General features: G+C 40.1%; 2 protein-coding genes across 3 annotated transcripts; one reads left to right on the forward strand and one right to left on the reverse strand.

Annotated features, from left to right (window-relative positions):
* The first annotated feature begins 1597 nt into the window (after nt 1–1597).
* On the forward strand, nt 1598–4760 carry avpi1 (arginine vasopressin induced 1). Of its 2 annotated transcripts, XM_088006332.1 has the most exons (3): nt 1598–1988; nt 3090–3496; nt 4051–4760. In XM_088006332.1, exons 2-3 carry the CDS (start codon nt 3126–3128, stop codon nt 4244–4246), a joined length of 567 nt encoding a protein of 188 aa, XP_087862458.1. In that variant the 5' UTR covers nt 1598–1988; nt 3090–3125; the 3' UTR covers nt 4247–4760. The 2 variants fall into 2 exon arrangements, with proteins under 2 accessions (XP_087862458.1, XP_087862489.1); XM_088006363.1 differs by lacking the exon at nt 1598–1988 and having other exon boundaries at nt 2498–3496.
* An 826-nt stretch (nt 4761–5586) lies between these two features.
* pi4k2a (phosphatidylinositol 4-kinase type 2 alpha) lies at nt 5587–13901 on the reverse strand. The gene is made up of 9 exons (XM_014974833.2): nt 13402–13901; nt 10326–10526; nt 9311–9442; nt 8511–8664; nt 8310–8371; nt 7332–7431; nt 7037–7170; nt 6885–6944; nt 5587–6731 (listed from the first exon to the last, which is right to left on the reverse strand). The coding sequence occupies exons 1-9, from the start codon at nt 13732–13734 to the stop codon at nt 6570–6572; spliced, it is 1338 nt and encodes a 445-aa protein (XP_014830319.1). The 5' UTR covers nt 13735–13901; the 3' UTR covers nt 5587–6569.
* Between the last annotated feature and the right edge of the window lie 1100 nt (nt 13902–15001).

Raw genomic sequence — 15001 nt, forward strand, 5'->3', positions numbered from 1 at the left:
TCTGATAGAATCCAACCGGAAGGTCCGAGGACGGCCACAAACATCACAGCAAGGACAAACACAGACTCCTTTAGAGAAAGAAACACAAACAAAATGAGTCAAACAAGAAACAGCTTAATTTTCTAACAAAACATATCAAAAGAAAATCTATTTTGGTGCTTCGAACTTACCACACCGCCTATTTTATCTTTGGGGGGTTTATCGCGGATGTAAGCTGCGCTTTGCTGAACAACACACATTCTGCAAAGTTGAATCCGTTGAGATTTCAGCAGTCCGACCAAAAGTCCACTCGTATTCAGTTTTTTGCAAACTCTCTCCAAAAGAAATGAAGTGTTACTAATTTGCTGAAGCGGAGCCACACAGCTGCTTATATTGCACTCACACACCTGCTGGCTGATGGACGTTGCGTTCAGGTGTCACAAGGAAAATTACATACCATGAAATCAGAGAATTGTTTAACTTTATCGATATTTTTGAAAAACCTACTTGTAGAACCCACTTAATAGGCTCTACAATCAATAAAGCAAATGTTCCATCAAATGAGTCCAGTCATTTTGCTGCTACTTCCTGTTTACTGCTGGTTTTTGAAGAATTTCCCTCTAATGAAGAGACAGTTGAGAAATATTTAAGAAGGAGATCTGGTGTTACTGCAGTTTATTTGAACTATTTTTACATGTAATTCACCAATTCGTTATTTTCTCTTGACCTTAACCCAGGCTAGTCTTAATGTCCTGTCTGTGGTAGTGGTATTATATATCTCTTGCTGTGCCTTTAACTCTCAATTGGATCACTGTTTTGTTGATCCTGTTTTCTTTTAGTGAACCTCTGCATTGTGTTCCAGCTTTTCTAATTGAGCTACTAGACAACTTAGACTACTTAATCCCAAAGTTGTTTCCTGTTTCTTTACTCTACCCAGTGCTTTTAATACCCATGCAACTAAAAACAGATTAGAAAAACATCAAATCTCATGTCACTCAACACACTAAAAAAAAAAAAAAAACAGAAATCTGCAATTGGCCTGCTAAGCATTCATCTTGTGCCAGTAAAATGCATTTAAGTCCACTCTTCGAAATGATTTTTTGGGATCATCCCCATCCACGATTAGGTCTAGTCCAGGATGATTATTTGCACATTGACCTATAAAGTAACATTCGGGCATCAAATTAAAAAACTGGACTTTTAGATTTAAAAAGTCACTCAAGGAATAAAAAATGCCTCCAAGTATAATTTTGAAAGAACTGCTTGAATGGCCTCCTTGCCAGAATCCTGCTAAATAAGTGAGAAGTGAAAGGCTTTTCTATTGTCAAGCATGCTTTGCTTGCACAGGCAAGGAAAACCTCTTGTTCGATCACATATCCCACGATACAGCAAACAAAAAGAAACAAAGTGCGACATAAAGTTAAGCCCCAAATTGTTCATACTCCTGATGGATTTAAGTTGAAAGCAATCGTTTAATTTTACCAACACGTTTTTAACTTAGCTCATTACTGGATGTAATATTAACATGTGTTGGCGTGGCCCAGCCAAAGTCCAGACCTGAATCTGATAGACAATCGGTGGAGGGAGATTACAGTGATGGCAGGGGGGGCTTCCAACTTCAGACTGTCGTGAGTTATGGCACATATCCACAGCTGTAGGAAACAGATGGGTAGTTCCACATTCAAACAACGGAACCGTTCTCCACATAATCCCCCTCAGCCTTGATATTTCTGCACATTCTTTTCCTGGTTGTTAAAATTCTTTCTCCCTCTTTGTTTACAGGTTGACGCTGAGATGATCGCCTTGGGCTTGACGTCACTGCTGGATTACTCTTTGATTATTCCTTCCCCCGCGGCTCTATTTGCCTCTGACGCTGCGGTTGGAATTGGGTCGGCTCAGCATTAGGTGGTGGTGAAGGCTGCAGTCTAGATGCTGGTTCAGTAATTAGGTTGTCAGTGCCCGACTGTAGTGTAGAGTCAGACCGTCTCATTCAATCCACAGAGCCTAAGGTAAGCATTATGATTGGACCACGCTGCATTTGTGTTTTGTTTTTTTTGTTTTGTTTTGCAAAAGAACTTCTCAAGAGTAAGCAACATTATTTCTCGGTTTAGAAAAAGGTTTTGCCGAGTGTCATTTAATTGGTAAACGAAAGAACCTCTGGGCTACCTCATGAAAATGCTGTGAGAAAATACTGTCAGTAATTATTATGTTCTTTTATATTCTGGAGAAAGATCATTATTCGTTAATCTGTTGGGCATCTAAAGTCTGAAGCAAAATTGATCAATACAGTCGTTTTCAATTCAAACATTTTCTCCAAGAACAGCAAGATGGCCTAAATTTGCAAACATGGATGACTAGTTCTACAAAGTGTAGATATTTTTACAATTTATAGAAAACTGTATTCAATCAACAGAAAAACATGAGATCTCTTAGTGTGGGACACTTCAGGACATGCATGCAATGCTGCAGACATGAAAAAATTAAGCAGATTGATTTATTGGTTTGTGGAATTTGTTACCAAATGATAAATTATTGATAGGCTTGAGCTGTGCAGGTTTGACATTTTTCTTAGGACTCAACATGTATAGGTAAGTCCAAAAGTATTCACACTCATATTTAGGCCAAGAAGCTTGCTTCTTACAAGACTCAAACATCTCTCAAAAGATAATAAAACTTCAAGTAAAATATTACATTTGAAAAATCTATTTACTCTGTATTAAAATAATGTCTCAAAATTATTAAAACTCTTGCAATAATCAATGTAAAAATCTTAATTTGCTTAATAGCAATCAAACCCTTTTTTTATGTCCTGACCAGCCTTTGCCCTGTTTCCAATGGGTTTTTTTTTTTTTTAACTTTTTGACCATAAGTCCTTGAGGTCAGAAGACTACTTTTGGCCTAGTCCAGTAGAGGTGTGGATATTTGTTGGCTTAACTATGTTAATAAAATAATATAGAGACTTTTGCCTGCTGTGGCAGGAAGTTTCCAAATGAAGTCTCTTCTATTTAGCTTGAACAGCTTGGCTTATTTTCTTAGACTTCCCCTCTCTTTTCAATTATTTTATCTTCCAGTCTTTTTTTTCAAAGTTACCTTTTTTGATTCTTGTGCAGGATATATTAAAAAACAAAACAACTAAGCATACTAATATGGCAGAGGCCTCAGAAGTCAGCTCCATCGAGGACGGCCTGCCTGCGGAGTGGAAACCTTCCAGTCGACGCAGTAGGAAGTCGGGCTACTCCAACATCTTCTCAGGGGTGAACCTGCATCAGCTGCACAGGCTGTTCAGAACGGCGGGGGACAGAAACGCGGAGCATCGGGCGAAGCTGGTGTGGCAGGACATGGAAGCGAATCCGGAAGGAGCAGAGGCGGGAAAGCGGAGCGAGGAGGAGCAGGTAGAAGATGAAGCGGGCCTGGCCCAGGCCTTGGTGGGGCTGAGAGTCCGAGCCAGGAACAAGACCGGAATAAGAGCGGAAGGACACGGTGAACACAAGTGGCTCAGAACGTCGGGGTACCTCAGGTATGTGAAAACGTCTGATGGTAGGATTCTGAGTTTGTGTCTTGAAAGGACCTGACATACCAACACTGAATTCTGCTCTGCCTACAAACCTTTTCGCAAAGACGCCTCATACTTGATGTTTCGCGTTCCTCGCTGCGATAAAGCTGGCCTTTTCTGGCTAGTAATGAAGAACCACACACTATTGAAAGTATGTGCCGGTTTAATTTTCCTAAAAACCTAATACCTAGACAAACCTTGACTCAGAAGAGGGATAAAACAAAACAATGTAAATCAGGACATTTTGTTAGAAAGACTTTCTATAAGGGCCTTTAGGAATATGTGACAATAGTGTCCCTAACTTATTCAAAATAGCAACCAAGTGCTATTAATGAGAGCATTAAACATAGTTCTATCAAATTTGCTGTTCTTTCACAGGGACAAACCCAGATTAGAAAATGTTCGTGCAGAAAAGCCATTTGTTGCATTTGTGATTTATGACTGTCCTCTCTTGAATTATTGCTGTTTGAGGATTTCATGGGGGTCAGATTAACTTACTGTTGCCTTTCTGTCTTCAGGGTCGAGGAGCCATTAGCTGTCTACTCTGTCGAAGATGACGCTGATCAGTCAGAAAGACTGGAGACATTTAAGTTTCCAGCTGAGGAAGACATTACAGGGAATCAAAATCCCTTCAAGCCATCGTCATGGAGGTTGGGCATTAGAATGGAGAGCGCCAGAGACTCTGAACGCTACCTTCACCGCATCCTCCACTGAAAACAATGCCTACTAGTAGAAGACGGAAGGACCCTGGTTCTGCATCGACGGAAATGTGGTGTTTTCAGCTCTGGCCAAAATTTCTACCTGGAAAAGCACCGAGTGTGATACTGCAGGAAAATCTCTTCTGTGTTGTTGTGTCTGCTAAAACCAGATTGTAGGTGGACCATCGTGTCAAACCATGCGTGATTAAAACAAGAGGTTGTGTGGAACGATAACAGTATTCCACAGCTGTATATAGTGGCATGTGGAATTTCTTTTAGATAAATGTGTTGTACAGTAATAATGCTTTTTTTTAAACATTTAAAAGCAGTTATTTAAAAAAAGAAAAAAGAGAAAAAAAACAAAGCTTCATCAATAGAAATGCTTCCTGCAGCTTTTTGTTGAATTCTGGATTAACAGACAGAATCAGTCCTGGAACAACACTGCCACCAATAAGATGGAGTCACAAAACTTTCTGAATACGTAATATGGTGCTTTCTCACACTTAAAAAAAAAAAAAAAAAAATCAAAACTCTATTGATAGAAAGTAAAAGTGAAACATTCCCCAGTGTTTCAGTGTGAAACAAGCATCCTGAAATTTATTGGGCAAACAAATGATTATTTGTGTGATGATTTTTAAGCTTAAAAAGCATGCTGTTGCAGGTCTATGGGGTGTAAGTGGTCCTGATAGTGTATTGTTCTTTACTGGTATTTCATTAAAAACAGCTACTTGATCAGATGGAATAAAATCAGAGGAATTAAAAAAAAAGAAAAAAAAATGGTCAAATGCAGTGGTTTCTGAACTGCTTTCAGTTTTAACCAAGTACTTTCATCAGTTAAAGGGATTTTGCAGGGTTTTTTTTTTACAACTCTTAAATGCCTTCACACAGTGACTGTCTTACCTACAATAGTTAACTCTCTTGGCATTTTCCTTTAGCTTAAATTTAGAAGAGTTGGTGCCGAGGAGGCCTAGTCCGTTCCCAGCTTGGGAGAGCAGCCAAGACTAAAACAAATTGATAAACGGAAAAATTGAAGCGATTTACTCAAAGAACGGTCTTCATTTTTGGGTTGAGTGGCTATTAACACAGGATCTGATGACTATTCGGTCAGCAAGTGGAGCACAGCTGTTCATAAAAGAAGTATTTACATAAATCGCTGATGTTGCGACTGGATTGTTTTACGATGGCAAACGTTGACTTCAGTCCTGGAAATTCAGACTGAAGTTGAACCCATACGGAGCTTTAATGCTTGACAATATGTTGGCCCGCCATCGACAAAATGTTTTTATTGAGGACATCATTTTCAGACAAGAACTGGCTCTACCGGTTCAGACAGAAAGAATGCAAAAGAACACCAGATCGGTATTAATTGAATATATTTCAGTTATAATCTATCATTAAATATTACATACAAATTATACAGTGCAGTGTGACAAAACAATTCATGTCAGTTCAGCAGTATGTTACTTCTCGTTTACTTGGGTCGTCCCCAAGAGCCACAAACGTCCAGAGGAGGTGGGGAATCGATCGTCATGACTGGGAAAAACGGGGGCGGGTACAGACCACCCACCTGTCTGGTTACAGAAGTGGAACTTTGTCCTTTTTTAATTATTTAATTAATTTGCAAGGAAAAAAAAAACTAATTAGGCAAACAAATAACACGGCTCCTACCTTAATCTCTTTAAATGTACGTACCTCCGTTTTGCAACGTCACCTCAGACGGCTTAGGCGTAGATATTGATTACCGTAGAAACGATGCGTATCGTGAATCCAGTTCACATGGTCAGTGTATAGAAATACAAACCGCTTCTTACGTGTGTGAGAGTTAACCTCATAGTCGACGAAAAGCAAACGTATTGGCACTGCTGTTGCCAGCGTGGGAGAGGAAATCGGCACGAGTGTTGAGACTTGCGAGGAAAACAAAACGAAAGAAAAACAAATGGAATGCAAAACGGCTCTTGTCCAAAAAAAAAAAAAACCACACACAAATGAACGCGAGGGTTCTGAGTGGTGTGCAAGTGGGTGTGTGAGCAACCATAACATGCACTCATGAGTGCAGAGAAATGTCATTGCACAGAACCTTCTTCGATCATATTCACACAAGGCACGGATGCAAACAGGGAAGATATTCTGGGGAATCCCTCTTCTTTTGGCCTCACTCCTACATCCAATATCTTTCCTTCTGTAGCAACAAAAAAAAAAAAAAAAAACACAAGGAGAGGAGAGGTAGCAGGACCTTTTTTTCTTCCCAAAACAACAAAAAAAATCTGTTTTCTCCTCCATCCGTGCACGGACACTCCGTCACCACGGCGATCTGCTGCTGCTGCTGCTTTTCTCCTGCACTACCACCAGGTGAAGAACGGTCTTCTGCTCTGGAAACTCTGTGTGTAGGATTCACTGTTTGCTCTCTGAGGCGCTCTCGCCGTTTCAACAATAACCGGGGGCATCTGCACCAACTGGAGCGGGGATTTACCGTCTTTCAGTGCTTGGCACAGGTTTAAGATCTGAAGATGGAATGGTAGGAATACGAGAAAGCAAAAACATTCATTTCAGATTAAACTTAAACATCCCTAAAAGCAATGTAGATAAAGTTCTTCCAGTGGGGGTTTCGATTTCAGATTTTAGAGCAATCCTAGGAAAGAGAGGAGAGAACTCACCTGGCCCCTCATGACAGACACCTGCTTGTGAAACTGTCCCCTGTCGAAGCCCGGATCTTTCTGTGACAAAAAGTCAACATGTTTGTTACCTTCACGTAAACTGGCCTTCGGTTTGCAGCTTCAATTTACGTCAACTCTGAGGCTTTCCTTGCCTTAAATAGTTCATAGAGGTCCTCTTCCAGGTCTTTGATGAAGTTCGGATCGGATAGCTTGGGAAGCACCAACTCTTTGATTTCCATGGAGAAAGCCACCTTGGCTTGGGACAGCCATGCCCAGTAGAACGGGTCTGCAAGTCAGACAGTGAAACAGTGTCTTAAAACAATATGATCATCAACACCGACAGTCTGCTGCTATGTCACCAAAACAGAGAAATGGCAAATACACCAAATAGACTTTTGAGGATACATTTGTGTGAGACAGTCTACTGGTAAGCATGTAGTTTCTTACAAGCTCTCCAGGAGTCGGGGTGTTTGAGAGGAAAGGCAAGGCCGTTGTCTATAGCTGCCAGCTTGATGATAGGTTCCTTCACTACAACCCAATCTGTGTCCTGGAGGGGGAAAATGCAAACATTCAGCACAAAACATGCACTTTGATCTGCCGCTGTAGGAAACAAAAGACAAATCTCTCAGTTAGCCATGAGTCAACGTAGAGCTGGGTTAGGCCCTGAGGAGCCCGCAACATTTAAAGCCCCATCATAAAATGATATTCCTGTTAAAATGCTTCCGTGAAGATTGATGGATAGATAGCAATATTTGTCCGTGTGTTTTTAAAATGTCAACAACAAAAAAAACGCACAAACATGTCATAGGTTTTTATACAAATTCTTCTTTCCTACTGCTTAATACGTACTCCCTAAAGGAGCTGGAAGGCAACAACAGGAGATGAAAAATTTAAGTTTCTTTCTTCCAAAGAGTAAAACTTCAACATTTACCACAGGTGCATGTATTCTTGAATTTATCGATGAAAATGCAGCAGACCGTACATTATCGTTAAGAAAACGGTGGAGAACAGGTTTTTACTCATGTCACTTTTACTGAAAGGACGAGTCAAAATGAAACTACTGATCCCAAATAGTTTGTGTTTGTGTGTGTAATTAGCATGCTAAATATAGAGAACTGAAAAACACATTTAACAAACTAAGGGAAATCTTTTTGGGAAGTGAGGACATTTCTCTAGTCCTCACCTTTTTCCCATTGTACTGAGCTTTTATAGTTCGGTTTAGAGATGTGGTGTGAGTTAAGTACTGGTAAGGTTAGGGTCAGAATACAGTGGTATTGGTGAGGGTTAGAGATTTGGAATGGGGCACAAATGCAGTTACTAAAATGAATGGAAGTCAATGCAAAGTCTTCAGAGCAATAGAGGTACAAGAATGTGTGTGTGTGTGTGTGTGTGTGTGTGTGTGTGTGTGTGTGTGTGTGTGCTTACCCTGTTCCCACCAGAGTCCATGGGACAGTCGTATTTCAGCAGCCAGTTGTCATTTCCTCTATCTAGATTTTTTAAAAAGCCGTATTCAGAAGTGAAATCTCAAAAGAAGCAACACGGTTGAGATCCTAATAAAACCTGATCCAATAACTACATCCCAATAAATACTGGAACTTGAATATCTAGGTTTTTGAGCACAATTACCCGTGTTCCTGATGATGTAGTCGAGGACCACGAGGCGCTCAAACTGCAGCTGTAGCTGACGGTTTGTGTTTTCCGGCAAAGGCTCCGCTTCAAACCTCCGCAGCCAGAAATCTGCATCCTTGTATCCGTCGACAAACATTTGGAAGGACCCGACCTGACCAAGTTTAGAAAGGGAAACAAAACAAAACAAAATATCTTAACATGTGTGGGTGGGACTTTTTTTTTTCTCAACTGTGCAGATCAGAAGACAGTCCAGGCATATTTTGGTAACATCACTTTCTGATCAAAATCCAGAGGTATTAATTTAGCTTCAGTTTCTTTTCATACTCAAAATATGAAGAAAATAAAAGCACTGGGGAAAAGCAAATTATGCATGCACAGCCTCCAGATGTACAGTAGATTTCATTACCTGACTAAACATTACAATCCAATTCTGTCTTGTGGCCCGGTTTCTGTTTTGCATTTACAGTCACTTCTTCTTTTTTTTTCTTTCATTTTAGATTTCCGTTTGAAAAGATGGAGAACAGGTTTTACTGAAGACTATTTCTGCCAGTCATGTGACAAACTCTTAATACTGATGAGCACTGACCTGTTGTTATGCTTTAATTCTCAGTGCATTTAAAGCATCATTTGAATTTGAGCTTATAAAAATCCAGCTTATAGAAAATCTTTACATTGGAGCAATAAATGTAAAGAACTAAAATATTTATACAAGTCACCGAAAAATAGGCAGGTAGTGACTTTGGAGATGTGAAAACCTCATAAAAAATGGTTTTTCTATAAGCATCATTATTTTTTACCTTAGGTGGCAGTCCAATTCGGTGGAAGCGCTGACCAACTTTGGGCACCTTCTCCAGAGCCAGCCTTTTCCCTCGAGACTTGACCCTGTCTATGGCACTGTAGTTGAATGTTTCACTTGCCAAATACACCACCTGGAACGACAACGACGGCTCCGAAATCGTAACTGGAAAAAACCATTTCAGGCTTTTATGACGTTTCTTGACAACTTTTCGGGAGATATTAGACTTCTAGCTTAAGGCAGATTAGGAATAATAGAGCCATTAGAAAATTAGCTATACATTTAAACCCTACTTATAGCTTCATTTCATATAGAAACGATATTTAAAAGCTTACATTTTATTGGTAGGATATAAAATGTCACGTTAAATACCCATAGCACCAAGTGTCTCACAAATAAAACCCTATAAGAGAAACTGTCCTTAAATTGTGCAGCTCTAATTATTAAACAAAAGTAACTTGGAAAATATTGGAGCAACAGGCTATTCATGAAAGACAAGAAAGATCACATGGATTTTTATTAGGCAGATTATTTTAGTTTGAAAATGTTATTTATAACAGTGGAGGAAGATTTTTCAAACTAGTCTTTGAACAAAATGATCAAATTACTGAAGATTAAATCAATCAATCAATCAATTGTGTCTTGTAAAAATTACAAAGGCATGGTTGAGGAAGAAGAGTAAAGGCACTGTATGGACCGGACCAGAACTCCTCTTCTGCTGAGGGTAATTCAATTTTGAAACAAAAGCAGCAACAGCAGCTCTGCACTGTTAAACCATGGATGCGTGAAGAACGATTTTAAATATCAACATAAATATAAATATGCAGTAATTACATCCAAAACTAGTTCTATCTGGCAGCCAGACATAAACAGAAATATAACACTTCGCTTTCCGGCTCTTTCAACTCTCCTTCTGCCCTGCTGCATCCTGTTAATTAGATCTGCTGAAGTTCTGCCGGCTGGCATAAATCAGGCTTTTGGGGGAAATATGTAGGCAGTGGAGTGAGTGGAGATACCTTGGTCCTGGGGACAATGTTGAGCTCCAGTTTCTGATCAACCAGGCTGGCCCCGGCCTCTGAGAGGTAGCCTTGGTTTAGAACCAAACAGTCGCGGCCGAAGCAGCAAGGACAGCACAGTTTCTGGAGCCACTTCGTCCACTTGGGATTCAGCTGGCCGTACGGTTCTTCATTTTTTGGCTTGAAGACACCAATAATTTTCTGCAAAGACAATGAGGGGGGGAAAAAAAATGCTTGTATTTTGTACCAGATGAAACGTTTACGAGTCCGTCATTGGTCAGAAATCCACGCTAAAAACAACAAACACGGTACGCAGCGTCCTTACACATTACAGAGAACTTCAATGTGCCTTATTGGGATTTTATGTTACAGACCAACACAGTGCAACAATGTAAAGTTTACTCATGGCATTTGAATGATAGTTACAAAGAGATTTCTGGAAAGTGTGGCATGCAAAGCCTGATAATTATTGTTCTCTATCCATTCTGACTTAGCATGAACTCAGACAGAAGGATGTGATTTTACTTCCTAAATATGTACTACTTCAGTCTATTGCATAAAATCCAAAAAAGTACAGTTAAATTTGTTAATGTAATGTGACAAAATGAAAAAAAAAAAAGTTAAATGGGTCTGAATAATTTTGTAAAATGCATTTAAACAAGGTAGTGTGAAAAGGGATAAAGCTGGACACTATGAAGACATTACAAAGAGCTTCAATGCGGGTTAAGCTGTTGGAACGTACACAAATTAAAACTACAAACAGCTTCCGAATGAGCTGCAAACGCCCTTAAATAAAAAAAAAGAAAAACAGATAAGGGGATAAGAAGTTTGATAAGAGGAGGACAGATTTGGGGTGTGCCGTGATTCCACAATTCAATATAGAAATCACATGTCTCTTGTATTACACACACTCCCACCAATTACAACAAAAAAATCCTCAGAGAGAGGTAGCACATGACTGCTTAGCACAGCGGTGACTAACTTAAAAAAGCGCAGTGGTGGGGGTCAATGGCAGGAGGTCACTGAGTAGAGTAAAAACTTCCTGCGGTTCGCCTACAATGGCCTTTTCTGTCTTAAATTACCTCAAGTCGAAATGAGAGAGGTAAACGAAAGGCTGTGGCTCTTTTTATGTCGAACAGACTGAAACTGAGGGTCTAAATGTAAACTTCAAAAAGAGACTTCCGCTTTTTCTTGATTTTTTTTCTCCCTCTTTTTGCACAACATTGGACACATTGATGAGGACATATTAGGAAGGCATGGCATGTGAGTGGCTCAAGGTTCTTCATTTAATCTGGTGGCCACTAGGAAGGTTTAAAGTACTTATTTGAAGAGGAACACTCCCCGATTTCTCCATGGTGACTTGGTTTTTATCCGAGTCACCGTGCCTCAATTTGTTGAGTTCCTGCTAGAGCAAAGAAGGCATGCGAGTTCAACATTTTTGGTCCAAATGGATATCAAAGAGTCAGTTTTCTGTGGAGGGAAAACAACAACAACAACAACAGCAACAAAAAACACCACAGAAAGTAGAAGTTGCATTGCAAGAACAACTAAAGTAAACTTCAGCGCGTTTGATCGATGTGATGATGGAAGGCTTTAAACAAGCACTGACATGCGACTTTTCCCCAGCAGATGAACCTGAAATGATTAGCATCCGTCTGCACAGTCAAACTCAAACGATAAGAGCATTTTAAAAAAGGACCTCGGCTCTTATCGGTATCACGGTATGCCAAAGGTAAAAAGTTTACAGTTTCAAAACCACAAAATGTCATCGCAGCGTCATGCCGATGTGTTGCTGCATGATCCGTTTGCTGGACAACAAAATAATACTTTTTCTTCTAGCTTATATGAAAGCCTAACGCGTCCGTTTAGAAAAACTTTCAGTTAAAAAAAGCTTCAGTGGTTTGAAGCAAGTTGTGCAACCGATCACTCTTCAGTCACTAACGCTATCTGAAGCTACAGACGATGAGTTGCAGATCTGTTAAGCAAGTAAGAGGCAGACCCACTATCGCAGCAAATGATTGGTTTCAAACTAGTTTAATCCAAAAAGACCGACACCGTAATAAATTGCAATGCTGGCTTAGTCCCAACATGCATTAGCATTGTGTCTTAAAGCCTTTTAGGAGTCTGGGACATACCTTTATAATGTTTCAACCATGAAAAAGCAAGACTTGTTTGGAAAAATATATCGGTGAGATTTACTTTTTGGAAGACCAACAAAAGGAGCAGCAAAAGCAAAAGAGAAGGATGAGCAGTGCTCGCAAATAGCTGATGGGGTCATCCAGGACATGTTGCTGTGGAATATCGTCTCTGCTGCCCTGATATTGAGCTGTTAGCATGTCATGATAGTCATGAGACCATCATAAAGCAACAGTCTTCAGTCAGAGGCCTCTTCGGAGTAGCTGTAAGACTGAGTGCTACTGGAGGTCCTTCCTGTCCACCATCTACAATGACTATGAAGATATTTGGATTACATGAGTTACGAAAACATTTGGGTAAAATAAAGTGTTTTTGAATTGTATACAGTAGATAACTACTTTTGCAACATTTTGCTTAATGGGATAAGAAGGCATTTTTGAATGGGTCTTGTTTCATCAGCAGTCTGTCATAATGTGGTCTTTGAATACTAAGCTTCTCGTTAGTATTCTCTCCATCTTAAAGCTTTGTTTTGAAAGTCGATTTGGCTACTGGAGCACACTTTACCAAGGATCTGCTCTTTGTCTATACAATGCAAATATGAGAAGAAAAAAAAATCAACTCTCTTTACCAATGATGCCGTCAAGGGGCTGTTATGTTATATTAGGCCTAAATGTATTGCCTCTTAGTTTTTTGCTGTGTTAACTGGGTAAGAGTGTGAGTGTGTGTTGTGTTTCGATGTGTTGTAGTCCATCTGCCAAGTCATCACCGCATTGTTAGAGAAGGCCTTCATCAACAATCGACCACAACTCTGTCCCAATACACATGTAAATATGTTTCAGGGCTCCTCAAGCTGAACCCCAACCCTGTCACACCTGTGAGGAGACAGCTCTGGGAACCTTTAAGTAACCCGAGGATGTAGATGTGAAGCCGCTCCTCTTACCCCCTGAGAGTCTTTGACAAAATAGCTTCCACTGGAGCCCTGGTAGATCCTCTCTGGGTATATCCCTTCCTCTATGGCTCGTTCGGCCTTGCGGATGATCTCCCTGAACTCGGGATCTTCCGGGAACTCGTTCCTGTGCGGCTCCCGAGAAGCGTGTCCTCGCTCCCTGTCCAAGAGCGGCTGCCTCTCCAGGCTCCGTCCGGGACTCCCGGCCGGGATGCGCACCACGGAACCCGGTGTGCTCCCGAAGGCGCCTCGGGGGCTGTTAGGCTCCGTGTAGCTGAAATCCCCAGAGTCCCGGAGCGGAGAGACAAGCGGACTTGTCTCGTCCATGGTTCGAAGGTACCTGAGGAGTTATTTTATCCTCTGTTAGGAGACGACAAAAGGGAGAAAGAGGATGAAAAGGAAGAAAACAAAAGGCAGGACAGTTGTTTTGTTGGTTAGCTCTGACGCTGGCTAACAAAATCAGATGACTGTCATCTTCCGGGAAGAGGCGGGACCTGTTGAGTGTTTTGATCTGCAACCAATCAGCGTTGAAATCCTTATGTCAGTAACCTCATTGCAAATGTTGATTGGATACAGTCACCCAGCACACAACATACATGTGAGAGTGTAGTTAATCTAATCAATTACCTCTACCAAAAGGCCTTTGTGAAACATTCTGTGACTTATTTCAAATAAATTGGATCTGAAGCATCTGGATTTCTCTAAAATTCTAGCAGAGCTCTATATGGAGACCTAAATATTAATGACATAACTGCAAGAAGCAGTTTTATTTTTCAGTGAGACATTGAAGGACATTAATTTGCTGATGAAACCCTACTTGATTTTATTATTCTTATGATTATTTTCTATAGCTTACATATTGCTTTCAATGAACCTTTATAGCTTACTCGTTAGCCCCATCCCTCACCTCCACAGATGAATCACTGCACAACTGTTGTAAAATGATTCTGATCAACAACAGGCCTAGCTTTAATTAAAATCAATAGACTTTTATTAATTACAAAGACACATGTTCTTTCAGTATCAGTGTCAGTTGCATAAAATACCATGTATTTGTCCTAATTTGTAAATTTTTTCATTTTAATTTATTCATGAGTAATTTCATTCAAAGTTGTTCTACAGTAAATGTATATTTCATGGCTTGTTGTTTAGAAGATGACTGCGTGTCAATACTGACCCCTGTGGGAAACTGTGAGTATTGCACAAACGTTTCTCACAAATTGTTGCCTGTTGCTCAAATAAGCGTCCCTCTAACGCCATACCATGTCAGAAGCAGCATCCTAATAAACTGTGCCTAAAGATTTGTGTCAATATAACAAAATAAGTCCTAGTTGTTAACTAATGTGACCAGCATTTTTCAACTGTATGGATGTCATACTGCAGAAAAAAAAATCATATTGATCCTATAAGTGGTCAAAGGGTTTGAGGTCAATATTGCAGATCGATTATGTCAAATTCTGGAAGCACTCTCTGATAAAGCCCTGTCTCTGTTGTAGAAAATCATTCAGGAGACATTTCTCTGAACTGAGAATGGCTTCAATGTTAGCAAGTCTCAGTTTTCCAGAGAATGTCATCTTACGCCATCACACAATAC

This window comes from Poecilia mexicana, unplaced genomic scaffold, assembly GCF_051168715.1.
Source record: "Poecilia mexicana isolate PSO_F unplaced genomic scaffold, ASM5116871v1 scaffold_1, whole genome shotgun sequence".
Classification (NCBI taxonomy): domain Eukaryota; kingdom Metazoa; phylum Chordata; class Actinopteri; order Cyprinodontiformes; family Poeciliidae; genus Poecilia; species Poecilia mexicana.

Bases quoted from the DNA above. Each gene is read 5' to 3' on its own strand.
- avpi1 (XM_088006332.1), top strand. From the start codon at position 3,126: ATGGCAGAGGCCTCAGAAGTCAGCTCCATCGAGGACGGCCTGCCTGCG. The intron at 3,497-4,050 runs GTATGTGAAAAC...TTCTGTCTTCAG, and splicing joins AGAACGTCGGGGTACCTCAG to GGTCGAGGAGCCATTAGCTG.
- pi4k2a (XM_014974833.2), bottom strand. From the start codon at position 13,734: ATGGACGAGACAAGTCCGCTTGTCTCTCCGCTCCGGGACTCTGGGGAT. The intron at 6,945-7,036 runs GCAAGGAAAGCC...TTTTTGTCACAG, and splicing joins ACCTCTATGAACTATTTAAG to AAAGATCCGGGCTTCGACAG. The intron at 6,732-6,884 runs GTGAGTTCTCTC...TTCCATCTTCAG, and splicing joins TGTCTGTCATGAGGGGCCAG to ATCTTAAACCTGTGCCAAGC.